The sequence below is a fragment of the Cynocephalus volans genome, chromosome 5 (assembly GCF_027409185.1).
Source record: "Cynocephalus volans isolate mCynVol1 chromosome 5, mCynVol1.pri, whole genome shotgun sequence".
Taxonomy (NCBI): Eukaryota; Metazoa; Chordata; class Mammalia; order Dermoptera; family Cynocephalidae; genus Cynocephalus; species Cynocephalus volans.
The window spans coordinates 45,317,250-45,344,977 of NC_084464.1; the positions used below are offsets into that span (position 1 = coordinate 45,317,250).

At 51.1% G+C, this 27,728-nt stretch overlaps 1 protein-coding gene across 2 annotated transcripts; it reads right to left on the reverse strand.

Moving 5' to 3' along the window:
- Nucleotides 1-3,948: 3,948 nt before the first annotated feature.
- Nucleotides 3,949-27,237, reverse strand: IP6K3 (inositol hexakisphosphate kinase 3). Of its 2 annotated transcripts, none has more exons than XM_063098004.1 (6): nt 27,124-27,237; nt 16,406-16,768; nt 10,121-10,334; nt 8,763-8,938; nt 7,455-7,630; nt 3,949-5,421 (listed from the first exon to the last, which is right to left on the reverse strand). In XM_063098004.1, the coding sequence occupies exons 2-6, from the start codon at nt 16,602-16,604 to the stop codon at nt 4,954-4,956; spliced, it is 1,233 nt and encodes a 410-aa protein (XP_062954074.1). In that variant the 5' UTR covers nt 16,605-16,768; nt 27,124-27,237; the 3' UTR covers nt 3,949-4,953. The 2 variants fall into 2 exon arrangements, with proteins under 2 accessions (XP_062954074.1, XP_062954073.1); XM_063098003.1 differs by having other exon boundaries at nt 26,998-27,237.
- Nucleotides 27,238-27,728: the final 491 nt, after the last annotated feature.

Sequence of the window (27,728 nt, forward strand, 5' to 3'; positions counted from 1 at the left end):
TGGGCTTTTTAAAAAGACATGTAAGTGCTGGAAGTGTGCTGGGATAGGCTCAGTGGGGGGCCTACCGTGCAACCTGCTGTGTATCCAAAGCCCCTCAGCTCTGTTGGAACACCTTGTCATCTGCTCCAGGGATCTGCCCCTTTCCTCCTACTCTGCTCTGTAGTCGATGTCACTTAGAGAGGCCCTCTTGAGCTCCCTCTAAAGTAGCAGCCCCTATCACTCTTGTTCCCTTTTGCCTGTAGGTACTGGTCACTATTTGACAGCAGGGCCTGGCACGAAGTGTATAACTCAATATTTGTTGAGTAAATGAATCTGAAGAGAACGACATCAGAGTGTAAACCCAGGTCTTCTCACTCACCCCGGCCCCTATCCCTTCAAGATACTCGTGTTAGAGAGCTGAGGGAGGAAGGTTAAGGGCAAAGCAGAAGCAGGTAGATTCCAGATTTTGTTCTTTGATTAGCTCTCAAACTTTCTGTCCCATTTCAAGGCAGCTTAGTGATAGAAGGAAGAAGTTCTGAGAAACGCACGATGAAAAAGATCAGAATCTGGCTGCAAGTCAACCTGCCGGGCTCATGCTTAACTCAGTATTGTCCCAGGGCTGCCTCCCCTCCCTCCCTCCTCTTGAATTGTTGGCACCCACGCTTTCATTTCAGTTCTTTCCCTCATCTTCTGTTTTATGGTTTTGGCCACAGAGGATGCAGATTTAAATCAAAAGTCAGAAGTTTAGATCATTTTGAAGAGCTGCTGCTGAGTGGTCTTGCCTTGCCATTTGTTTTATTAGACTGCTTCCTGCCCTTTCCTGCATGGTCTAAAATCTCCGTGCAGCTGGGAAGAGTGATGAGCTGCCAGGGTGCTGCCCAGAGGCCCAGGGCTTCCTGATGACATTGCATTATGGAAAAGCTGTAATAACATTCTGCTGTTTAGCCTCTTTAATCACACAGGTGATGGCTGGAGGGATGGGGTGGGGGTGGGGGATGACTGTCTGGCTGCCCTGTTCCCTGGTGGCATCGGAGGTGGAGGAAGAGGAGAAGAGGTCAGGTCAGGAGCAGGTTGCTCCCCCGATATGGTACTGATCCATGTCTGCTCTTCCGCATCACTTGTCTTGAGGTCAAGTTAGAATTCCTATGGGACAGATGAGGAAACTGGGGTAGGGGAGATGCTTAGCAAACCCACCAGCACTCAGAGCACACAAACTGTGTGAGGACACAACCAGAGGAAGGATATGGATCTGAACCCAATGCAGACACTGCCAGGCCCCTGTTGTCCCTTCATGCTCCCCACTGGCTCTGTATGTCTCTATTTCTCCCTCCTTAAGTCAGGTATCAATTTGACATGAGGCTTGTGGAGATAGAGGCTCTCATCAAACCCACTTCCTCTTGGCACAATTAAACTACATGTCAGCCCCCTGGCACCTGGGTAGGGCCACATGACTATTTCTTGCCCATGGGATGTGGATGTGCCTTCTCTGTGCTAACTTTCACCCGTTAATAGCAGCCTTGTGGACTGTGTTTGAAGATAGTGGTGTCACGTGATAGAAGGAAGCTGTGTCCCTGGGTGACTGTGTGGAGCAGAGGCTCTTTGCCAGCCACACTGGATTGTAATGTTAGGCTGCTGATATTTGGGGATTGTTTGTTACGGCAATTAGACTAACTTTGACTAATAGCTGTGTGTTTCTCAATTCATAAAAGAAGAGAACTACCCAGTCTGGGTAAGAGAGGCTGGCCAGGAGGCTCTTACAGTCTTCCTAGCAAGAGGGAGCAGTAGAGGTAGAAGGTTCAGAGGTCCTTTCTAGTTTTCATGTTCTGAGGTTTCTCCCTTTCCATCTTAGTCTCTCCGGGTGTCCCTGTACATCACCCCCCTGTGCCCAGCCCACATCACTTACTGTTCCCTGAGCAGCACACTTGACTCTGCATTCCCATGCTTGTCGATCCTTTTCCTGGAACACCTGCCCTTCTTCATCACCTTTTAGACTCTACTCTTTCAAGGCACAGCTCAAACACCACCTCCACAATCACCCCAGGTGGCAATGAGCCCCCACTCCATCTCCTCTCCTCTGTAGCTCTCTTCACAGCTGAGCGTTGGCCCTCATCCCCTATTGAAGCACTCATGATGCTTTCATATGGGGGTCTTAACTCTCTTGCTAAATCATGAGGTTCTTAATGATGACGTCATGATCTTCACACTTCCTTGTTTCCTACTTAGGCCCTAGTGCTGTGCTGTATGTACCAGACACTCAGTAAATATTTGGTGGATGGAAGGAAGGAAGGACAGATTAATGAAATCACAAACAAATGAGTTACTTGGCCGGATTTTCAAGTGTCTTCACCATATGGGCTCCTTTCATTTTTCTACTCTTCATTTCTACTACTCCAACAACAAAAAATCCATTCCAAATGGGTTGATCTGTCCATAGACTCCTGAGCATACTGGGCTTTTCCTGTCCCCCACCCTACCTCCTCTCACCCATCCCCCAGCCTCTTCTCCACTCCTGTCACCCTCCAGGCCCAGATGAAGTCTCACCTCCCCCAACAGTTTCTGTGATGACTCTGCTCTCAGCGAACCTCTTCAGCTTCATAGGATTGATCATCTGCACCACACAGATTAATCCTCTGTCATTGGATACTGTCTTGTGTGGTTTATTGTCAGTTCATGTGTGTTATCTTGCCTCCTCAACTAGAATATAAGCTCCCCAAGAACTGCATCTTCCACAGCATGAGCAAAGAGACCTGCACGGATTAGGAGATCAGTATACACTAGCTGAATGTCAGATTATTTAGGGCTCCCTCATTCCTTTTGACATTTTCAGGTAAATTCAGATTGGAGACCAAAGACATATACACCCCATCATCTTCTCTTCTTTCCATACCTTTCAGTTCTCCCACTTCCCAGATTTGAATTGACTGGGTGGGCTCATCCAGCTGAATTTCTGAATCTGCAGAGTCATGCGTAAGTTTTCAAATCACTGCAACCCTTCTGAGTTTAGTAGTCCAGTAAGAATGGTCTAAGATCAGTGGCCAACTTTGTCCCTTTCTTATAACAAACTGGACTTTTGTCAGGGTCATCTTCGGGAGGAGATGGGAACTTGGGCTGGGCCTCGAATGGTTTGGAGAGGAGGAAAAAGGCCTTGTACGTGATGGGCACCATGGGGTAAACGAGTAGCTGATAGAGGGGCCATCACATAGGCAGGAATTAGGACGCAGCCCACAGAGAGCAGTTGTGGCACAGTTAGGGACGTGGGTTGGCCAGCCCCAAAAGACTAGATTCCAGCTTATCAATCATCTCTGTCCCATCCCCAGACAAGTCCCACAACATTCAGAGCTGAGAATGGGTGGAGGAATGAGAAGGTAAGCCTGTGAGCTTTGGACTTGGTGGATGTGGTACCAGATCCTCAAGCAAGGAAGTGACCTGGACAAAGCGTCTTTAGGGCTCCATCTTGTCATTAGCAAATACTTAGTTTTAGGCTGACTCCTTATTACCACCCAGCCTTCTTTGATGGCATGGGCACAGAGCATGCAAATTAATTACATCATTACCTCAGCCAAACAATTTGGGAAATTAACCTTCTTTGAAATCCATATAGTATATTTCAAAATTAAACTAAAGTTTTAAATTATCCAGGCCACTCTTTGATTCTATTAGTATGGATTTTGGAAAGTTGGTGGTAATTATCCATGAGAATCCAATGCACTTAATTTTGCAACGTATAAAGTTCAAATGAAAGGATCACTTACTTCTCACGTCTGGTGCCTGCCTTGCAGATACATGCAAATATTTTATTAGCCACCATTTCCATCCGAGTTCCCTGAAGGATTACAGGAAATTGGTGAACTGTTCTTCCTGTATACTCTAGTCACTCATAAACTGGAACTACCATACAGTGTGAGGATCAGAATAAATAAGCGGAAAGGATAATAAGGTTCACTAAATAATCACTGATGACCTCAGCAATTTTATTAACAAATTTATTTCCCTAATTGGGTAACGTATCTCAGTGCTTGACTCAGAGCATTGTAATAATTTTCTGTACTGCAGAAGAAAGAATTAATTAGAACTGTTTGCTCTTGTTCCGTATCTACACTTGTCCACCAGTCTTGTAAACGTTGTCCCTGGTTTCCTCGGTCCTCCAGGTTCTTTTCTTCTGACTCCCCTAACCCACACCCAAAATAAATAAATAGGAAGCAGAGAGTACAGTTTAACATTAGTGGCGGCTCCTCATGTGCTGTCCGCCCCCTTTGGAAGCTGAGTCTTATGGTCAGAATGTGGCAGGATCATTACTTCTAATAGGCACTCAGAAATCTGTAGAGCGACCCTCTTCTCCACAGGCAAAAATGGAGCGCCTGGCGTCTTGCTTTACCAGTGCTTGTGTCTGGGCTTGTCCTTGTTCACTTTGAACCCGGGACAGAGCTTGTGAGCTGGCAGATCTGTTCCACTTCATCCTGTCCCACCTGAAACCCCTTTCAGGAAGGCAAGAGACATTTGTTAGCTCTGTCTGCCCTTGGAGTGGGCAGCCTGCACGAGGAGACAAACCGTGAACTCCTCAGCTCATTCTGCTTGAAGGCTTCTTCAAGTAAGGTTTTGTGCCTCACAGCTTGTGAGGACTGCAGCATAACAACAGAAAGGCATTTTTAGAGTTAAGTAGTCCAGAATCTCATTGGAATGCTGGCCGCTAACTCATGCTGCACCCTCCAACATACTCCAAAGTAGTGCCACTTTATAGTGACCATCCATTCTACAATGACCAGCATTAGAGCAAGATGCCACAGTACGTGGAATTACCTCCAGAGCTGATTTCTTTAGCAGCTGTTAATGTAGTCTGTCTTGCACAGAGATGGCTTTTGAAGGTCAGTATGATTTTTACGAAGACATCTAAGGGGTGTCAAGACTACTCTAGCTACCAGTAGGTCCGTTTCTGAGGTCTGTAGCCCAGAGGACTTCATATAGGCCTGAGAAGTTTCATTCCCCCTCTTGGATATTCTGCAGGATCCCAATGAGGTTTTCCAGGCCAAAAATGTAGCCAGGATCTGGTCCGTCATAGGTAATGTGCTCATTCCAGGAGCCCTTGTATGTTGTGTGAGCAAAGTCAATCATCCGGACACCAACTTTGGTGAGATCCCCGGGATAGCTGCCAGGGGCCATCTGCGAAGCCTCCTGAGGATGCAGGCTGCCTGGGGTTCTTTCCAGCAGCTCCTGCCCATCATAGGTGATGAGGAGAGAGCTGGAGTAGAACCGGTATGAACTCTGACTCCTAATGACCGAGAGGAGGGCCCGCAGCTGATGCAGGATTGGCTCCAGGAGCTCCCTCCGGAGGCGGGTTCCGTCATGCAGGAACTGGTAGAGGGCTTGTTTGAACCCCTCCACTGAGAGTTTTCTTCCATAGTACTTGTCTTTGCACAGAAAATGCTTCTTATCTGTTTGGTAAACCTTACATTAAAAAGAAGAAAAAGAAAATATGAAGAATTGCAAACTTAAGAAAAATTGCATCTGCCATGTTTGCAGCGTCACAAGCTAACATAATATAGGAACAGATTTCCAAGAGATACAGGGCGGGAGTGGCTGGAATGAGCAGAGGATGATCTCCCTTCAAGCACCAGTGTAGCTTTTACATTTTAAAATACTTTCTGTGCAAGTCTTTAATAGTAACCCAAGGTGTAATGATCCTTCACCCTACAGAGGTGACCCTCCACCCACGAGGAAAACATTTGGATCTCCTTTCTTGTGAATTTCCAATGTCAACCTCCAAATCATGATTTAAGCCCTGGCTTCTGGCCCTCTTCAATTCAAATATCAGCAAACCCAAGCTAGAAAACTTTAGTAGGAATCTGAAATCACAGCCAATGGCCTTGGAAAGCCAACTAGATTAAATTTTCCCTAACAAAGTTTATAAAGCCCTTTCTCTGCAGATTCTAAAGAAATAGTAATAGCTCTTAAGGTGGAGTGAGATGAATTGTTTAAAGATATAATGATGGGCTTGGTTAGGTGTGGACAGAGTTTTTAGGCAGCCCATGCAGCTGAGGGGAGCCTGGGTAGAGGAAGGATGTTCATAGCTCTTTGGGGTTGGTGACTCCCCTCCTTGGCACCATGTCTCCTCGTTTCCCCTGTCATGTCTTGGCCACCAGAAGGGAGCAGATGGAAGAAATGCTGGTGAGGGGACAGTGGCAGCTGCCCCCATTTCCTTCAGATGGCACAGGCAGCAGCAGAGGCTTAACCAAGGCCAGAGGGGGACTTGGCACACCTCTGCTTGGCACACCTGGGAAAGGCTGCCTGTACCAGGCCAAGACAGTTTCCCAGGTCTTTCCTGCCTTCAGATTACATGATATGTTTACAGAAAACCAACGATAAAAAATCAGAAAGATATGATAGACTTGGTGTTGCCTTTGGAGGACTGGAGTTCGGCTGTTGAATTATCCATCATACTACATGACAGGCATCACTTTCTAAATAAATCACATCAATTTCAGAAGATTTGAGATCCAGAGAGAGATTCCATTTACACCACAAATCACCACACTCCATTCTCTTGAGAACTGTATTCCAAGTCTTCCAAGGGACCTCTGTGCAACAAATTTATAGACTCAACTTCCAGCTTCAAATGGTGGCATTTTCAATTAAGGAAAGCTATAATGTTTACCGTCAAATTGGTGTTTCGTTTTGCTTTGAGTAGACAGACTAAGAGTGAACGAGTGGAGAAAGTTTATTTCCTCCTGTTTTCCTGCAGCCCTTGCTGTAAGCCACATAAGAGCAGCAAAAATAAAGCGTAGAGTCTGGGCAGTACAAAAATTAACCATTCCTTTGCCTGGAGTGAGCAGGTTATGACCTTCCTGCCTTGTTAACTGGAACAGGTAGCAAAAAAAAAAAAAAGGCAGAGGGAACACTTATTCTATTTTATGGAATAACATGTTGCCCGATTCTAGAATTGCAATAAAGCCAATTGGGATCTTTAAAAAAATAAAAGGCAGAAAATGTGGATTAAGCAAAGGAAATGGCTAATAAGAACTCAAAGAGCAGACTGCCATGCAGCATCTGAGGACAGAGTTCAGCTTCATAATTCAGGAGAACGAGGAATCAGGAGCCCCGAGTGCAGCACCAAGAAGCTCTTCCTCTCAGTTCTTTCCCCAGCCCCCGCTCACACGCTGTCATCAAAGCTCTGCTCACAGCATGGACAGGACCCACGCGGCCACTGTGGAAAGTTTCAGCTGCCAGAGACTGTGAGACCATGTTCAAAATGGTGGGGTTTTGACACTGCTATCCTGAAGGGTGCTCTTCAAAAACCGAGCTAGGCACAGGCCAGGACATGCATTTCCTTGTGGAAGGAGTGGTTCTCGGCCTTGTCCTCTGTGGCTCCCCCAAAGTGAAGGGCTCTGCAGGGGCTAGTGGTGTCTGGATGGGAGGCACCCTTGTCCCGCAGTGGACACTCCAGGGTCCCCACCCCCCCAGGCGGGCCCTCTGTGACCTACCTGCATGCCGCAGATGCGCACACCCAGGGGGGCTGAGGTGCTCTGCGCACACTTCCGCATGTGACGGGCCTTCTTGTCCTCGGACGCATCGTCCCCGTGCTGCCGGGTCCCCATCTTCAGGTCCAAGATGCAGGGATGCGTGTACTGTGACACTACATTTTCCAGCAACAAAAACCCTAGTCACACTAAGTTAAGGAAGGCTCCAAGGACACTGGGGCTGCTGTCCCATCAGCTGCAGTCAGCATGCCTGGAAGCTGCTTGGAAGTTCCCTCACTCCCATTTCCTTCCTTATGGACAACCCATCCTTGCTATTAAGGATTCAAGGTATTAGCGTTGCAGGGTGCTTTAATAAGCCCATTTATTTGGGAGGAGTTTATGAGTATGTGGCTGGAGTAAGCTTTTTTCCCTTCTCCGTTTTGCTCTGAGGCGGAAACTTAAACGCAGGTGTGAAATCCCTGGCAGACCATGCCTAATTTACATTTTAAGGCAGAAAATCATAAGGCTAAAACCTCCAGTCACTGAATGGGCCAATACCTTTTGGGAGAAGTGGGTTGATGTTAGCTTTGGAGATGAGTTGCAGGAATATTAATTTCAGTGGAGTAATTATCCTGCAAAAGCTTCTTAGGGATTAGGGTTGCAGATGTGTCTTAGTAAATACTGTGGAACCAGCCGCCCGTTTGCAGGAAGGAGCACAGCAGTGATGAAGGGGCATTTCAAACCAAAGTTTGCTCACAGAGAATGTGGTAGCCTGTGGGCGGGGGCGTCTACCTCCTCTCAGAGTCCACCCTGTGGGCACTTTCCTGATGAAGGAACCCCACTCCCTTCTCACCCATGGACCTATGGGAAGATGGCTGTGCGGAGAATTTAGGGGGGACAGAATGGAGGTTGGTGCAGGGGACCCAGTGTGGAATTCATCATTTCTGTTTGCCCAAAGAAGCCCCCACGCCATCCCATCCTTACTGCCAGGTGGCAAAGACGCGGCCAGTGGCCCCCCAGGCACACTGTGTTTAGCTCAATTTCCCAGCCTGACTTCCTCATGCTCTCTGACTTTCCTTTTGGAGGGACTTGATTTTTTTTCTAGGTCCCAGGTTTGAGGGCTTGTGCCTTCAAATTATCCCTCTGATCTATCTCTCCCTGTACAACCCTCCTTTGGTGTGTGTGTGTGTGTGTGTGTGTGTGTGTGTGTTTCTCCTCCTGCCCCTGCCCCATATGGTTCTCCGTCTCTTTCTCTCTGTCCCCCCTGCCCCCTGCTGCGCACACCTTCCTGCCCTGGGGACCTGGAGTGGTGGGGAGGGAGGACAAGGATACGGTGCCGCTTGTTCTCCGGGTACTCGGAGCACAGGCGGGTCAGGTGTGCCTGGTGGCAGTTCAGGCCCCATGGATTAAAGCTCTTCCTCTCGACCTGGTTCCCATTAGCATCTTCAACCAGTGAGGACACTTGTGCATTTAGATTGAGCTTGGACCTCAGGAGTGCCTTGGCTGGGCTGTGGGTGAGGGGAGCACAGGGTGGTCAGGGCAGCATGGGCCAGAGGTCTGGGAGGCACCTGTGCCTATGACTGCCTGGGCTCTCTGGGACAAGCTCTGACAAGGGCTGTTCCTGGATGCTCTCCAGGATGGCTTTCTCCAGGCTGCCGAAGCACGCCACTGGGCCTAGAGTGCCCTGCCTGCCCAACGCCATGCAGGGGGTTTCTGCAACCTCCAGAATTACTCATTACAGTGTGTCACCCCTCAGAGAACTGAGGTGATTTAAATTCACTTGTAAGTGATCTGAATTATTAATGATCTTACTACTGAGGTGACACCTTATGCAGACAGCAACCACACCTGGGATTGCAAGGCTGTGGGTTTAGACTCTGATACTCTGGCATGTCGCTATCTCCTTGAGACCTCAGTGCCACAGGGCATGGGGTGAGGGTTAGGGCTGTGGGAGTCTAGAGCCTTGGCCTGCCTTTGCAGCATCTTGGCATCCCCATCTGTGAAATGGAGATAATGTGCACGCTTCCTGACACCGAGCCAAGAGGCTTAATGAGATTCCTAGTGCTTCTTAAGGAAGGGAAGTATTTTCTTTGTATTAGCTCCCTTTTGTTTCCCATAAATGTTTTAAAAATCCCCAGGGATCCTTTTCATCTGGGAAAGGTCAGCTAATATTCTCAGAGGCTTTGGAGACCTCTCCAAGGCCTTGGGTGCCCGAGTGTCCTTTCCAGGGACCCTCTGAGTGCATGCCAACTTCTCTCCTTGTCCCGTCCTGACTGCTAAGGAAAGTGATGATTTCTGAAAGCAATTGACCACACTTTGCCTTTATATAAACTATTCTAGGGTTTCTGTTCTGCACATTTCCCCCTCCAGAGACACTTCATGGTCTCAGTGAAACAGGTATTTAATTAAGCAAATATGTACCGAATACTACTCTGTGTGGAACTCTGCCTATGCATCAACTTTTGAGATGAAATACATCATAATCCTCCCTCTAGAAATGGCATAAAAGAAAATCCATTCCTTTCTTTGGTCACATTGATTATTCTAGACAGAACCTTCATCTGAATTTCTCATTCTTTTGGCGCCAGCCCTAATGGGGAGCTGCTGGGCTTGGGCACTGTTAGGAGTGGTGCTGGTCCCTGCGAGGGCCAGCTGCCCAAGTGTCTGTCATCCTGTGTAGTGGCTCTCACCTCTCCTTGAGTGAGTGTGCCAGCTGGGCATGCTGCTGATGGTCGAGTAGGTGGGTGTCACCACTACCACTGGGGGTCTGCTGGAGCGTCTGCCAAATTGCCACTGCTGTTGACTCCGTGGAGATCTTGAAGGGCTCCTGCCTCTCTTTCAGTGGGCTGGTGACCAGGCTGAGTTGGCCCATGCTGTCTTTCCAGAGGTGCACTGTGATGGTGCCTGCAGAACATACGAGGAGAGGAAGGGGAAGAGAAACCAGATGGAATGCACCTCTACGTTGATGTGCTGCAGTGGGTGACAGCATTTAGAATTGTAGTTTAATGGCACTGGTCAACTGCCCCCCTTCCCCAAGGCTTCTCTCAAGGAAGAGCTGTGGGGACTGGCCTGGTTTAGCCTGAACCTGATCTTGTTCCAGAGTGAGCCCAGAGCCGTGGAGACTGCAGAAATAGCTTTCAGCTGATCTTGGCACATCCTCTGCTTGTCCACTTCTCTGCCCCTCCATGCGTCAAACAAAGCCAGCCCTGTACATTTTGTTCTCGCGTTCTGACCACTCATACTTTCCCAGTCATGCCACAGCCAACCCAACTGTGCCTAGCCTGGGGTGGAGGTGGGGGTCAGAGCTGATCCTTTGCACAGGGCCTCCCCACCTCAGAGTGAGCTCAGGGTAGTCGGGGCCTATCCCGTTCCTGCCCCTTCTCCTTTGCCTCCTCACCCTCCTTTCTCCTCTGTTTGTCTTTATCTGGCCAGCTTCTTCCAAGAAGCCTCCTCGGGCTCAGGCCTCTCTGTCACCCCTTCATCTACCCTCCCCATCTCCCTGCCTTTCACTCCGAGGCTCACTATTTCCTGTGGTTAGATGCATTGGCACATGAAGACTATTGGTGGAACATGGGTCTTTGATGAAATAAGAGACTTGTGAGATTTCCCCAACTTATGGTACCTCCCTACCATCCATGTTTGCAATCAAGGCACCAAAACTGCTGGTTGTGAAAATGAAGAGTACCTGGAAACCCACTTAACAATCGTGCTCATTGGTTTTCTCCCCCAAGATATTGGCCAGGCCGGGTAGTTAGCTGTGGCAGGCACGTTGATGGCTCTGTGGTCACCCTTTAGGTTCCCTGTTCTGGTGGCAAAGCCCAGGCCTCCCTCCTTGGTGCTTGGCCTCCAGGGGGTACCCCATGGCTGCCTCCACTATCTACCCCTCTTTGCCCTGCTTTGTGCTTGATGGGCTGACCCTAGGGAGTGCCCTCCAGTTTCCCCGTGGGTTTGGCCAGTGGTGGGTGGGTAGAGGAGGGCGGGTTGGGTATTTATTCTGCTGCTCCCTCCTGGCTTCATGTTTGTGCCCTGCTGTGCGTCTCCACGGCCCCCACTCTTGCTCGGTGACACCGTTCCCTCACTGTGGCCTTCAGGCCTGGGCTGGTTACAGCTTTCCAGTGTGGCTAGCCGCTGGGTGCCTCCCCACCCCTTTTTGTTCCCTGAATCCTGCATGCACTTCTGCAAATAGTCCCTTTTTATAATGATCTTTATTTAAAACCCTTTGAATGTACCATTTGTTTTCTGCTAGGACCCTGACTAAGAGGGTGGGCTGCATGTTTGTATGTCCTCCGAGGCATTTTTTTCTTCCACCAGCCAGTTGGTCACCTTCTGGGAGTAAGTGGCAGTTTCTGCTGAGCAAGCAGTAAGGGCAGCTGATTTCCTGCTGTGTCCTGCCTGGCCTTCTTGGGCTGCCGGTGCAGACACGAATTTTCAGGGCTGCTCTGTACTTCAGCAACCACTCTCCAGGGCCATCTGTACCTAGCTCAGCAGTCTCCCTGGGCCAGTCCCACCATCTCAGATTCCCTGTGCTCTCATTTTGCAGCTGGAGAGTCATATTCAGTCCTCTCCAGCTCCTAAAAAAACTGTGCCAGTCTGGGCTCCTGTGTCCTGTGAAGTAATCATGATAGTAATGATAATACTGTACTGAGCCTGGTGTTCTGCAGTTGACCAGACACCAGCATTTATCCCTAGGCCAAGCTCACCATCACTGTTCTGCTCATGAGGGCAAGGAGCTGGCACAGGTGGGGGACATAATTACAAAGTAACCATGACCGCCCTGTCTTTCCCGCCTGCTGTGCATGGCACTGTGCTGCTTTTCATTTGTTACCTCTGAGTTACAGCAGGCCTATAGGGCCGTTGATGATGGACACTAAGGCTCAGAGACATTGATAACCTGCCCCAGGTTGCACAGTTGGTATGGGCTGGATCTCCAAGAGGGCCACACCAGTCGAGACTATGGAAGAGAGACAGGCTGTTGCACAGAGCCAAGAACTCTATTGGGAGGGTTCGGTGTTGTCATGCTATGTTTTATTCCTCCTGTGTGCGTGAGGAATACTCCTGCTGTGCCCCCACCACATTTGTCCTGGTCATTCTATTTTGTGGGGGAGAATAAAGAAGCTGTGACTCCACCACCTCAGGAGAGGGTCATCAGCTCAGGGGGCCGAAGTACCAAGAAGTGCAAGGACATGGTGTTTGCATTTCCAGCCCAGGGTCCTTTGGGAAGGAGGGTTGCCGTGCTTGTTCTAGGAGGGAACTGACCTTCTGGAAACCAGCACTAGGCCCCAGAGCCTAGCTCTCCATGTGTGAGAAGCGGGGAGAGCTGCCTGGGCTCTGCACTCACCCTTGGGGAGCCTGGGAAGGTGTGCCGGCCAATGGCAGGACCCTTCTGGGTCTTGTAAAGTTCAAGCTACATCCGAAGGCCTCCTAGCCTTTTCTAGTTGTGGGGCTATGGTGACAGGCCTGCCAGAAATCTGTCTTGGGGAGCTCTGGGCCCAGAAGGCCTCCCTAGAGGGAAAGGAAATGTGACCTTCTCCCACTTCTCTAGGCTCCAGCTCTTGTCTGATCTCATCAGTTCTGAGTGTCTGAGTAAATGGAGGAGAGCAGAGGTGCAAATAACCCAAAACCAATAAAATCCCAGTCATTTCCATTTCTCATATTGTCAGAGCTACACAGTCAGACTCTGAGTCCCTGCCTCTCTCTCCATCTTTCCGTGTGTCTCTGATCGTGGTGTCTATCTGTCTCTTATCTGTCTCTCCCTGTCTCTCTCTCTCTCACACACCCCTCTGGGGCTCAGCTCAGCTCTTTCCTCTGAAGCCAGGGACCCCTGGAGCTCACCCACAGCAGATAGCTCCCTTGTGAACAGTCCCATGTTGCCTGTCCTTGGCAGAGCAGCATGTCAGCAACACGTCCAGTCCAGACTGACTTGTTCTTTTAATCAAGAGACACGTCAGTTCCAGCCTGGCCTCCAGCTTGTCTTGTGCGTCTGTGGGGGTTAGGCTGCACAGGCCCACAGGTTCCCAGGGCTCTGCTGACCAGGAGCCCCTGCCAGGGCCCATCTGCCTGCTCACCAGCCCTCCCCATGCACTTGGCCTGAGAGCATGACAGCCGGGCCACAGGAGTGCTTACTACCACGGCTGGCATGCCCAGAGCATCTCAGTAATTTTGGTTTGGCCGAGCCACTTCCTGAGCCTCAGTGAATATTCTGTCATGTATTTATTTTTAAGCTTATGAGAGCATTTACTCGCCACTGTCTGTAACATGAAATCTGGCTCAACCATTAACCAATTGAGCATGTCCTCATTTGCCCAAAGCTGACAGGCAGACTGGGAGGCAGAGGGATGCGGCCCCTGGATGCTGTCCTGCCTGGGGAGCCTGGTAGGTCCAGGGCCAGCTTCTGGCACAAGGAGGCTGCCCTTTGGAATGATGTCCCTGCTGCCATTGTGGTACAGGGCAGCCAGAAGGGAAAGGTGTGCTCTGTGGCTTGCGGTGGCCACTTTAAAAATGGCCCCTCTCTGGGGGGCTGTTTCTATGAGAGAGAAAAAGGGAGACCCTTGTGGCAGCCTTGTGGACATTCAAGTCCCCCCTACCTGAGGTCACTAGCTGAGTGATCCTAGGTAAGTCTTGCCCCCTCCCTCCTTGGGCTCTGACCCCCGAGCACTGACACCCCAAGTCCCTCCTTCAGTAACAGTGTAGCTGGGAGGAGTGGGCCTGTGTGGCCAAGAGCCCGCACTCGGGAGCCAGACCTTGGGGCTTCGAATCCTGGCTCTGCCTCTCACTCTCTATGCCTCAGTTTTCTCATCTATGACAGGGAGATAATAAAGGAACCTACCTCAGAGGGTTGTGAGGATTATGTGAATTAGGACATGGAGATCAGCGTAGACACCAAGGGTTAGCTGATACTACTTTTCTTATCGGGCAAAACAGTAGCCTGCACAGCTTGAGAGCCCCTTCAGGGACCCTTCCCATCTACAACCTGACCTTAGCCACCTGTCCTCCTCCACCACCCCAGGTGTTTGAGAAGGTGAGAGTCCTGGTTCTAGGCATTTTCTCATGTCTCCTTAAATGTGTGTATTTTTTTTAGTTGGTACTTGGACAGTGGCCCTGCATGAATTGTGTTCTGGTCATTGAGTGAATCAGCATTTCTGCTTCATCCGAACCTCATGCTTGGGTGTCACCCCAGCCCACAGGCTCGGCCTGCCCCTCACCAACAGGCAGGGTAGGTGGTCAGTTATGTGGTCCCATCCCAGCAGTGTCATGAGGTTCCCTGACCCAGGTCCTGTCAGAACTTGTATAGAAACACCATCTCCTGTGTGAAGACCAGAAGGCAGACGCTGAAGCATCCCCTGTGGCCATTGATACATTTATTTATGACATCTTGGCTCGAATTAATGTATTGAGTTAGCAGAGCCCCAAGGGGAGGTGACACCAGGATGGGCCCACCCTGAAAGGGGAAGCAGGGCAGAGTAGAGGTCCAGACAGTAGACCAGTACCCAAGAGCACCTGAAAGTGGTGCCTCCTACCCCCACCGGAGGCCTGACCATGTGCAGACAGGGAGTAGGGGAGGGGGCCCGGATAGGTTTCCTGAAGACCAGACCAGCCTCTTCCCCCTCCTTCTTTGCCCGCAGCTGCCCTGACAGTCCATCCCAGCTCCAGAGCTGTGTTGAGCAAGCGTGAAATTCTGCTGGCAGGAGGCTGCCCCATACAAGGTGCTGCCACCTCTTTGCTGGGTTGAGCTCAATTGCGAATGGACAGACATTAATTCCAGTGGGTGATCTGATAAGATGGGCAGTGACCCACAACCAGCCAAGCAACACTGGCTTGCGGCCCTGGAAGACGAAAGCCCACACCCTGCATGACTCTCAGCGTGGGACTCTGGTTGGTGTTGTCTCGGACTCTCAGGAGGTCCTGCAGGCAGGTGTGAAGCAGTGCTTGGAGACAATACAAGGGTTCAAGCCCTGCTCACTCCCTGCCAGTGGTTCTCAATCTGCACCATGCTCAATGCTGATTCCTGGGCCCTGACCCCAGGGATTCTGATTGACAAGTTTGCAGTGGGGCCTGGGAGTCTTCGTACACACACACACATGCATGTGCACACGTGTACACCTGATTCTGGCAAAGTTGGTAGACTCCAGATCACACTTCGAGATACACTTGTGTAGATAGGCCCCTTCCTTCCCAGTTGTCTTGATCATTGAAATGCAAGTGGGTTTTTGTCTGACTTCTTTGGATGTTATCACCTTCACCACAGACACTTCAACAATGAGGGCAGCAGCTTGCAGACATGAAATCTAAAATCCTTTAAAGGAGGTCTTTTCTCTGAGCACTCATCCTATTGCTGGGGCAGCCTCCTTGCGCAGTTGTGCCCTGAGCCTCATTCACCAAGGGCTGGGTGTGGACAAGTCAGCCTGCCTAGGGAGCCCGGTTGCTGCAGGGGGCCAGTAAATAGCAGCCCTCCCCACTGGCTGTCTCTCCCCAGAGCCCACCTTGTGCTCAGATCCAGAACATATGCCATTCATGCAGAAGTTTCTCCAGCCACACCTGGATGGTTCCCCTGCCTTTGCCCCTTCCTGGATGAGGGCGAGAATTCTGATTTCCTAAACAAGCCATGTCCCAGCTTCTCCATGCCCTGTTCCAGGCCTGAGGCTCCTGTGTCTATAGCCAGAGTCACACAACCACCCATGACACTCACAAGGCAGAGACCAGCATGCCCCCTCAGGGCTGGGTGGGACTGGGATATTGTTTTATACCATTCTTACTTTCTTAAAGCCTGGTGGCTTGAGCTAATTTGTAGGGAAGCCAAATGGCATTATTCTGCAGACATGGGGGCTTGAAGAGTTCAGAGAAATGAGGACAGAGAGGGCCAGCCTGGCTGGAAGAGAGGGCCCATCTCCATGGCAACCCTTAGACCCACCCGTAGCACACGAGGAAGTGGTGGGTGCATGCAGATGAGCCAGCCTGGCTGCCAGACAGACACTCACCTTTATACTGTGGGGTGAACTGCTTCATGGCCAGTGGCAGAGACTCGTAGAACCTCTGCTCCCGGGAGACGAGGGGCTTGCACACAGTGTGCTCGTCAAACTTCATCACGCTCAGGTGCCCCCCGACCTGGTGCAGGAAGGGCTCCAGCCGCACACCCACCCTGGCATCCCCAGTGTCCACGCTGTCCTGCACCACCATGGTGCCACACGGGGAGTGGGTCACCTGCTAAATCTGTGAGAGGAAGGTGTAAGGTAGCAGAAGCAGCTCCTGGACAGAACGCTGGGTGGTCAGCAGTCCTCAGCTTTCTCTTTCTTGGCCTTTGTTGCTGTCATGGCCCAGTTGTCTTCCTGTCTGTGGGCTCTCTGGAAGCAGAGGAGGAAGGTGGGAGTTATATGAGGGAGTGGGGTGCTGGGAGAGGTGGTGCTTGGAAGGGCCTGCACGGTGTTCAGCCATGACCCAGAACAGGTTCCTCACTGGTAGCTAAAACAAGACTGTAAATGTACATCCACTACTTCTGGAATAATCAGTTATAAGAAACCATGGTTATATGTATACTTATACAGTAGCTGCCTCCATGGAGCAGGGGTGAGAGGGACACTTTAAATATCGTTTTGTACCTTTCAAATTTAAACATGAAACATTAAAAAAAAAAAATCAAACAACCCGCACAACTGTAAGCTTCCAGAGTGCAGAGACAGTGTCTTAACTTCTCTTGTCATGTTGCCTGCCTGTCTGCCTTCTTTTGTGAACATTGATCCCAGGCCCATCAAAAAGCAAGCGGAGCCCCTGCTGTTGGGACCCTCACTGTCTTGTGAGAGATTGGGGGTACAGGAATGCTTTATTTTTGTACAGCATAACTTTGCACCATTGATTTGCGTCACGGCTCCACTACATAATTGCTGTGTGACCTTAGACAAGTTACTAAGTCTCTCTGGGCCTCCGTTTCCCCATCTGTAGAATGAAATAATGATATCTACCTCAAGAAGTTAGGGACAGAATTGAGATAAGACCTGTGGAAAGGTTAGCCCAGTGCTCAGAGCAATGTGCTCAATAAATATGATTTATCATTATTATTTCTAGTATTATGGCCACAGTGTCATATTTCCCCAGCAACTCTGGTTTGCTGGAAAGGTAGGCTTGATCACCACCACTGTGCACATGAGGGAAGAGAGGCCTGAAACGCCTTGCACAGGGCCACGGCTGGCCGGAGCAGCACCGGAGCAGCACGGGAGGTGACACTGGGGCCTCCTCCTCTCTGGGGCCTGGTCCTGTGCTCCTGTGCTGCTCCTTTTTCCCTCCCTGAGGGCCAGCTTGCTGGGTCTCAGGCAAACAATGGAACCCTGGGCTGGAAGTGTAATCCCTGCAGACATCCTGACTTTGTCTCAGGAGAGTGCCGAGGAGACACTGCGAGGGGAGGTTCTTCTTGCCCTATTCGTCCTTTCTGAGGATGTTCCCACAGCAGTGCCCATCACCAATGAGTTATTAATATCCTTTCCCTCTGCTGGACTCCTGGCCATGGATGAGACCAGGCTGGGCAGCAATGGGCATGATTAACCTTCTAATTGACCTTCAGTCCAGGCCACGGGCACGGCCGGCTGGCTCCATGCCCAGTGGTGCCCATCAGTTTGTTCAGGCCCCTGGCTCAGAGAGGCTCCAGCCAGCCTCCTGGGCCTCCAGCACACTGGCATGGAAAGCCTTGGCCTGGCTTGTTCAGTCCCAGCACAGGACCTCTCCTGCATCGGCTACTGCCCTGCAGCCAGAAAGTGCCCCTTTAGGAAAGGGAAGGAGTATGGGTTCTGCCTGGCGTGTGTGCATCTACTTTGCAGGAGGCAGAGTGAGGCTTCCAGGAGCCAGCTGCAGGATGCAGTGAGGCTTCTGCAGAGCTGGCTACAGGATGAGAGTGAGTCTTCTTGGGGGCTGGCTGCAGGGTGCCTAGTGAGGCTTCCTGGGTTCTGGCTACAGGATGAGAGTGAGGCTTCCAGGGGGGCCAGCTGCAGGGTGCAGAGTGAGGCTTCTGGTGGGGCTAGCTGCATGGCTTGAGTGATAGGGAGACTGGGGTTGCTGGGATGGGGAGGACTGAGGCCTGGTGGTGAGGGGCTGTGGTGGTGAGCTCTGCTTTAAGGCAGCGCAGGGATGATCCCTGCTTGGGAGCCTGTTCCATGAGCTGAGAAAAGAACTTGGTGGGAGGCATCTAGACGGATGGAAATCGGCCCACAGATGAGTTGATATCTTCAGTTTGATAACCCTTTGGTGATGAGACAAGATATCACAGTTGCTTGGCAAACCCATTTCTACTTGCAAATCTGGAGAAGGCAAGAAGGCAGAGATGAGAAAAACCAAGGCAGGTAGACACATCTCCTCTCGCTGTGCTCACCTGTGTGTTGGTCTTTGCCAGCTGACCTGTCCCAGGCAGAAGTGCTTCTGGTAACCAGAGGGACAGCTAGTCTGTAAATGCATCTACTGCCCCTATGGAAAGAGCCCAGGCTCCCGTCCTTCATGCTTGTCTCCCCAGGGCTCGGCTGCACTGACCAGGCCTGGCATTGCTGGACACCAGCCCAGCTCTGCCGACACATCCCAGCATGTCCCATGTGGGTCCTCATGCTGCTGCACTGGGAAGTCCACCTCCCCTCTTCTTTCCCCACACCCCTGTCTCCCAAGGAGCTCTAAGGACATGGATGTCACCTCAAAGTGGTGGCATGGGGAGGAAATAAATGGAAACACATGTAGCACTTGCTGTATGCTGGGCAATGTTCCAAGTGCTTCATACAGATTAACCCATTTAAGCTTCACAACTACGCTATGAGGTAATTAGTGTTACCAGCCCATTTTACAGATGAGAAAACTGAGGCACAGAGAGGTTATGCAGCTTCCCTACGTGCACCCAGCTAGTATGGGGAGAGCAGGGATTTGAACAAGCCACATTAGCCCCAGAGTGCACTCACTCACCATATGTGGGGAGACTGAGGGTTGTTATCTACTTTAAAAGTCAGAAAATTGAGCCCCAGTAGGCTAGGATTTGGCCAAAGTCACCTGCTAGTCACTGGCAATGCTGGGACAGCCCATGCCTGGACCACCCCCCTAGCTGGTCCTCCCACCCTGCTTGATGACATTAAGTGCATATCCTGGTGGTGGGTAGGCTGGAGGTGGGAGCATTATGCCCCCACCTCAGCAGAAACCATCATGAGGGCTGAGGCAGGAAGCCCGCCTAGAGCTGGGGCTTGGTGTTGACCTTCTATGGGGCTTTCAGCCAGACCTGAGAGGCACTGTCATTCCCAGCACTGAATTGGCTCCTGCTGCAGCCTTCTGATTCTCTCTTCACCTCCATCGTCAGGTGTTCTCAGGAGCCCTGGCTGAACCTTCTCAGAGAGCAGAGTGAGCTAGGAAGACCCTTGGGCCTTAGCACAGCCACGGCGCAGCAATGCCCACTCTCCTGCCCTGGATTGGGGTAGGTTGACAGTGACTGGGTGTCTGCTGGGAAGCCAGCCTGTGCTTTTTAAAAAAGCTGGACTTCATAGCTGGGAAAACTGAGGCCCTTTCTCTTGAGGTCATCTTAGGGTATAGATTAGGTGGCCTCTGAGCATCCTTCCACTCCTGAACTATATGGTCTGCAGTTCTGGCACAAGTTGATGGGAAGGGGCAGAGGAAGGAGGGAGGAGCAACGGCTTCAGCCCTGGAGCACCAGCCTGAGCTGGGCAGGGTGGGCTTTGCCGCAGCTCGGGGAGGCAGGCTGTGGGTTGCCCTTGGCACTGATCCTGACCTCAGATTCCCAAGGAAGCTTGAGCTTTTCTATCAGTTCCTGCCTCTGTGTGCAGCCTCCAGCTCTGTGGGGTTGAGCTTGGGAAAGCTTCTGTTCTTCCCAGTCCTGCTGTGCAAGTCCCAAATAAATAATTCAAGCTGACAGGACCTCTCTCAGCCCAGACCTTCCTTTTGCCACATGCCAGCACTTCTTTCGTCGACATGGGCCTTGGCCTTTGATCATTGCCCCTGGGTTCTGTGCTGTTGCCTAGGAGCACTGAGCAAGGAGTTGTGAGCCCAGAGTCTATTCCAGGCACTCCCACAATTGCTGAGGCCTCTGGGATGAACTGGGTGACTGCTCTAGGTCTGGCTTTACCACCTACTGCCACAGTCTGGTCATGATGCTCAGATGACAAAACGCACAGGGCTCCTTTGTGGAGTCCTCTTTCCAAGCATCCCTGCCACTTGGGGCTTGTCACTGCGTGGGTTCCTGTGAGTCAGCTTGGGTGCGGGAAAGGCAGGTGAGGTGGCTGCTCGAAGCAGGGCCTCCCAGCCCCATTCTGACACACCTGCAGAATACCTGCTCCCTTAATGCTTTGAAGAGGGAGACGAATGTCCTTCTCTCTAGCCCATGCCTCTTCCCATGGCCCCACAGCCCAGACCCCTGGCCCAGCAACCTTCCCCAGGGCTCCTTGGGGAGGCTTAAGAGGGAGCAAGGATAAAGGGTGCAGGGGTGAGCTGCCGTAGCCAGAGGGCCCAGTTTAAAGGCCCCCTCCCCTTCCAGGAAGTGGAGGCCCAGGTCCCTGGGTCTTTCTGCACTGTCACTGGGTCATGTCCTGAATGAAACAACCCTGGACCTCACTCCAAGAGACTCAAAGGCTAATTTCTGTTGATGGGGTGTGCCACAGAGCTGGTTGTTAAATGAGGCCCAGCCTATCTGTGTCCGGATGAACCCTGCTACACAGCCCCATGGAGCCTGAGTGACAGCCAGCTTGCTGCTGGGTTGCTAGATGTTCTCTGGACTGAAAGGAGGATCACTGACAGCAGGCCTCAGTTATATTGGCTTCCAGAGTAAGGACAGATGACAATATCAGTGATTCTAAGACCCTAAGACCTCACTGTTGCCAGGCACAACAACAGATGCCACCCATCAAGCTGAGGTGGATGAGGGCATCATAACTTGTCACTACCTGTGGGCACATTTTATTTCCAGAGAACCTTTGTGTGTATAACCTCTACCCACATGCCAAATTTTGAGTTCATTAAAAACTATAGTAGATACACCTCTTTTAGAACTCACCACTCCCATTTTAGGCAATATGGCAGACATAGCCACAAATCAAACTTCTCAGGGTTCAAACTGGGAAAATTAATCATGGATTATATCTTATCAAATCCTGCTGGCTTCTTCTATCTGGAAACAAACTGGTTGACGGTGAGCATTGTCAGGGCTGTTCGTGGATGTTCTGGTTTCCCTGTCAGAATGTGGTCCGCTTGCAGCTTTCAAGGCAAGTGTGGCCATGTGATTTCTGCGGCCACTGTAACATAGCTGGGAATGGCATGTGTCACTTTTGGGTAGAAGCTTTAAGAGCAGTCTCCCACATTCCCTTTCTCATGGTGACTTTGGAAGCACATGTTGAAATAGAGCCTCTGCCAGCCTGGGTCCGAGTGACCTTACGTATTGGATATAAAGCATGACAGAGAAATAAATCTCTATTAAGCCAGTAAGATTTCTGGGTGGTTTGTTATGCAGCACGACCTAGTCCCTCCTGACTAGTTCACCAGCTCCGAGATGGACCCCCGGTGTGGGGCTCTCAGGTTGAAGGTGACTTCACTTGAGTCGTACCCAGATGCTCAGCGCACAGATGTGTCCTGTGTAATAGCCACTCCTATTAAGCACTGGATCACTGGCTTTGCTCTCACACTTCTGCTTCTCAAGATAATAATTTTCAGATGGTGAAACTGAGGGTCAGGAAAGTTGAAGAGCTTTCCTAGGGTCCAGAGCTACCGACTGCCAGATTCAGGCATGATTCGCAGGATTCAGCAATGGCGAGTCTGTCTCATTCCAAAGTCGATGCCCATTCAGTGCACGGTGCAGTCCCCCTTGTAGGGGGAGTGGCTGCCAAGCCACTCTGGCTGTCTCTGGGAGTCCTGAGACCTAAGTCAGGCTCTTGGGGTCAGGGTCCTGAGGCCCTCTCCATGCATCATATGCCTCAGTGATCAGCGTCAGAAATGGGGCCTTTCAGGAGCTGTATCTGGCTGGGCAGCAGTGGCTCACACCCAGGAGCAGCGCCTGCCAGGCCAGTGTTTACTGAAGTCTCATCAGTGCGGATTGACGGGGCCGCGGGTGAGGGGCTCCCAGCTGTGGGCTGGTCAAGACCTTGCCCAATCCATACCTCCACAAGCGTTATCTGCAGACTAGAAAAGTAATACCCAAGGAGCACTATAATTTCTCAAATGTATGTAAACATTTGGTGATTACCAAAATAGAAATTCACTTAAAGGCATTATTGAATTCCTAGTAGTTTTTCTCATCATCTATTTTCTCAATCAACAGATACTCAAAGTATAATGAGTAGCGCATGGGGACTGGTAGGGAAGAAAATTATGTTGAAAAATGAGTCCTAGTTGTAAAGGTTAGTAGAAGAGATGCTTCTCTTTGCTGAGATGGGGGATGGTTTGAGGGTTCCGGGAAGGGGTTCAGAGTGTGTGGAAATGTTGGCTCAGCCTTGGGAAGCTTGGGGAGAGCCTGCCTTGGGGAGTGTGTGTATGAGGACCAGTAGTGGAGGGCAAGGACAAGGCCGGAAATGGTGGCTGGAGGGGAGAAGCTGGGATGCTGGGGCCACACGACGCTGCAGCACCAGGCTGGAGAGGGAGCCCAGCCTCACCAGCGGAGATGCTTGCCTGGGCCCCAGCTCAGCCTAAGGGGGAGGGGGTCCCCTGGGATCACCGAGGTGTGGAAGTCTTCAGGACTACATCCTGATAAATCTTAGGTGCTGGGGGGAGGGTGTTCTGGGGAAAAGATAATTAAGGAACAGCTTGTAGCGATAGAAGACTGCAGTATAAAATGTGGCAGGCGGCACAGTTCAAAAGCAGCATGGTTTATGGCTTGCCCTCTCGTCTCTGAAGCTCTGATGTACATTTCACAGGCCTCTTGGAGCCAGAGGTTTGGTGCAAGCACCATTCAATGTCTTTGCAATGCCCCAGGGAGCATTTTTTAATCTATTAGAGATGAGAGGACCTGAAAACCATTCCAAACCGCTTAGGTTGTAATGGGCAGGACAGTTTTGGAGTTTCTTCTGTGGGTGAGGGTTGTGCATCATTAGGGGCCATCCAGGCTGGGAAGGCACACGCTTATTTTTTCAAGGGTGGGGTGGGAGGAGATGGAGTTTTAAAAATGACTCAAGGGCCGTAGGATGGTGTCCCCTGCGTCTGTGTTGCTCCCCAGCTTGTTGGGATCAATACCGAACGTGGGGGACTTCACACATCACCTTCCCAGCCGTGGCTGAATTATGTGGCTTTGGACAGCATCTCTTTCCTGGGGAAGGCTTGATTTCCAGAATCACAGAGCAATGCTTCATATTCCTCAGTCACAGAAACTTATTTCTAAGTTGATTTTATCCTTTGAGAGGGGATTTTTTTCCTCCTTTTTTCTTAACATTTAAAATCTCTCAACGTTTCTCCAGCTTGAGGACCAAATACGACTTTAATACAGCGATTATTAGTTTAGAAGCCCTTCCACCACTGACAAATGTACTTAGCAGCACCAGCAATGTTCTGATCTTGCTGTCAAGGCGGGAGAAACATGGGGGAGAGATGACTCAAGAAGCTGAGTGCTTCCAGAAGGGCTGTGGTGGGGGAGACAGAGACTGCCAGGGCCCCTCCAACACGCTCTTTTCCTCTTGACCTTGCCTCTAGAAGCTGCACCCAGGATCCTGGATATTACTCCGTACCCAGACCTACCTATATATCTCCCACCTCCGCCACCCCTCCCCAAACTGGCCCACCTTTCTCTGGGTAATATGATCAGCTGCCTGTGTTGTGCAAGAGACCTATAAGCCAGTGGTTAGCATGGCAATTTATGGTTCCAAGAGGGAACAGCTTGTTCAGGTCAGAACACAATACCAAGTGCAACGTGTGTGCGTGTGTGTTTGCGTGTATGTGTTGGTGCGTGTGTGTGAGTGTGTGGTCATAGCCTTCATGCCACAGAGCTCAGTTGGCCAACTCTGGACTCAATCTCTTTGGGGAGAACCCAAGCCATGCTTTTGCCCAGCAGAGGGCAGCAGCAGACACATTGAGGCCAGGAAGGCCCAGAGAGGGATTAACTCTGTATGAAAACTAAAGCCACCACCTCGCCCAGCGACCGGGGAGCGTGTTCTTGGAGCCATCCTGGGTTTGCCCAGGCCTATCCCCAGAAATCCCAGATGGCAGCTGAAGTTCTCCTACCTCTAGCAGGCAAGTCATCATCAAGGTTGGATTCTTCCAACCCGTGTTCCTGTTTTCTATTGCCACTTCCCTCTCTCCCCTGCTTAACCAGGGATGGGGGGGGGGGGGGGGACATGAAACGACACTTGAGACCACATCTGAGCAGAGCAGAATGCAGTCTCAATGATCTCCATTCCATCAGTCCCTCCCACTCAGGCCTTGGCTGCCAGGTGGGCAGGTTAACTCCATGCCCTCTTCAGCAGCCAGCTGGGTCTCCCAGCCCAGTCACCAGTCTGAGGCAGCACTTGGTACAGCCACCACTCCCCAGAGTTCTTCCCGGGCTCCCTTCCCCTTAACTTCTGCTCCCATCCCAAGCCAATACAGCAGGTTTCTTTTCCTGAACTACTCGATGCTCATAAAGTATTGCTATTCCCTGTGTCTGCTGGTGAACAATGTAGCAACCATATGGATTTCTGCCTGGGAAGGATTTATTCAAGTGCCCTGCTCAGAGCAGGGGAAAGCAGGGGATGCTGCTGGCCATGGGATGGGCTCGGCCTGATCTGTGGCTCTAGCATGCACTGAGGCAGAGATCGGGAGGGCCCCAGGTGCCACAGGCCCTTTGCAGAGAAGGAGTTTTTAGGGCCCTTATAAGGTGGGGCAGGGATGCCAGGAAAAAGCACAGGAGGGGACCAGGAGACCTGGTTCTGCCTCAGCCTCCCTTCCCTGTCCCTTCCTCTTTGGGCATTGGTTTCCCTATCTGAGAGCTGTCTGACCCAGCCACGCTCTTACCTCCCTCTGGGACAACTAACCCTGCAATTTAGCAAGTCTGTGTGTCAGGGAAAAATCAAGGTGGTGGTGGGGGTGGGGTTTGTCAGAGACTTTTCCAGATTGAAAGAGATTTAAGAGACATACTGACCAAAGACATCCTCTAATCTTTTTTTCTTTTCTTTGGCGGCTGGCTGGTATGGGGATGGAGCCCTGGACCTTGGTATTACCAGCACTGTGTTCTATGCAGCTGAGCTAACCAGCCAGTCCTCCAAATGCATCTTGATTGGATCCTGGTCTAACAAAGCTTTCAAAGACATTTAGGGATGATTGGGGAAATACGAACATGGACTGGATGCTGATGTTCTTGGGCTGTTCATTTTGTTAGTGGGATAATGATATTGTTATGTGAGAACCTACTGAGGTGCTTTGTGTGTGTTGGGGGTGGGGGGGATGCTGTGATGTCCATAAATTCAAAATACTTTGATCTTAGCATATTTGGTAAAGCAAATACAGCAAAATACAAACAACGTTTGAATCCAGGTGCAGGATATGCAAGTGTTCATGATTTCATTCCCTTTATTTTTCCCGGTAGGCTTGAAGTTTCTCATAATAAAATGATTATAAAATAAGCTAGTCGCTTTTTAAAAATATAGAAGCCTGATATGATGTTAATGGGGGGAGAAGGAGGAGGGAAAGGAGGAATTGGTAAAAGGACATGAAAATCAACTACATTATATATTGATAAATTTAAAAAAAAAAAATATATATATATATATATATCGAGAGAGAGAAGCCTGGGTCCCATCCTGTGGGATCTGAATCTCTGGGGAAGGGGTCTGGTGTGGGTGGTTTTAAGGCCTGCAAGGACCCTGAGAAGTACAGGGCAGGCTTAGGTTCAGGCCTCAGGTTCACTGGGGGACCTGAAGAGCCATGGGGAGGTGTTTCTCCCAAGACCCTGTCACTGCTCACCCCCGTGGTCCATGAAACTTCCCCCTCCCTCTGCCACCCCCCCGCCCCCACCCCAGCTTGCATAGGTGCTGATGTCATCCAGCCCCATGGCTCCACCCAGGCAGAAGGGTGGGGCCGCTGGGATGGGACATGATGTTCCTGGGACCTAGGGAGTGCTGCCTGCTTTTCCTGGCCACCCCTTGTTAAGGGTTAACCCAGCATGTGGTGGGAATTGTTGGCTCCAGCCCCCTGTACCTACACACGCACACACACAAACACACATACACACCCGCTTCTGGCTTCCTCTGCAGTCGCAGCTCACCCCCAGCCCTCCCTGCCTCCGCATGGGGGCCAAAGTTAGAGGACTCAGACACCCTAGGAATGGGAGAGTTGGAATTGCCCTGGGGTAAGGGGGAGAGAGATGGAAGAGGAGCAAAGCCAGAATTTCTATATTGCTGAACTGTTCCAACACCCCATCCCCCACCCCCGCCATACAACACAGGTGCACACACGGGTACACACACACACACATGCGCGCGGTAATGCTGGCACCTTCACAGGGTGGGCTCCTAGCCAGCCCTGGATGTGACGTCTATGGTATGGACAGGCCCTGTGGCCATGAGACCCTCTGTCCCCTCACTCAGGCACCATCCAGGACTCAGCCAGGTCTTCGTCCTTGACCATCCCTAGCCCCCTGCTCACAGGCAGCACTTACCAGAGCCTCCTTCAGGGGTTGTGGGGAGTGTGTGGGAGGGAGGCATCCAGTGAAAAGGAATCTTGTCTCTCAGTGCCCACGTCTGCAGGCATCAGGCAAATGCCCTTCCCAGCTCAGGGTACTCACTTTGCACTAGATCCCTGGGTGGAGAAGTCTGCCCAGGAGGGCCAAGCTGCCAGTGGCCTGGGGAGAGGAGGGTCACCTGACCCCAGGAAAGGCTGGCAGGGCTGACATGTCCAGCTGTCGGCTGGGTTTTTGCTACTCTGGGGCAGGGCCAGAGGGACTAGGAGAGGGGGAATGAAGAGGGAGAGAGAAGGGTGCAGGAGGCAAAGGAGGAGTGGTCTGAAGGGGAAAAGCATTCAGCTCAGCTGCCTGGATGGATGTCAGGCCCTGGCACTAAGGGCCTGTTGCTCTAAGGCCCCTGGTTAGCTTTGATTCCTGTTCAAAACAAAAGGGGTAAGGATAGTGTGGGAGTTGTGTTCTCCCTTCCCCTGGTCTCCCCACCCCACCCCACCCCCTTCCCAAGAACCTCAGTGCAGTTTTCCCCAAGCTGTGGCTGCTGGAGAGAAGGAAAGTCACACAGAAGTAGTCCAGGCAATCAGCAGTCAGCCAAACTGAGGACAGTCAACAAGCATTTTTTGAGGCCCTTGTGTATGCTAGATGCTCTGCTAGGGCTGACCAAGAAACCTGCTAGACAAGCGCCTGTGTCAGAGGGTTACAGTTGGCGGGCT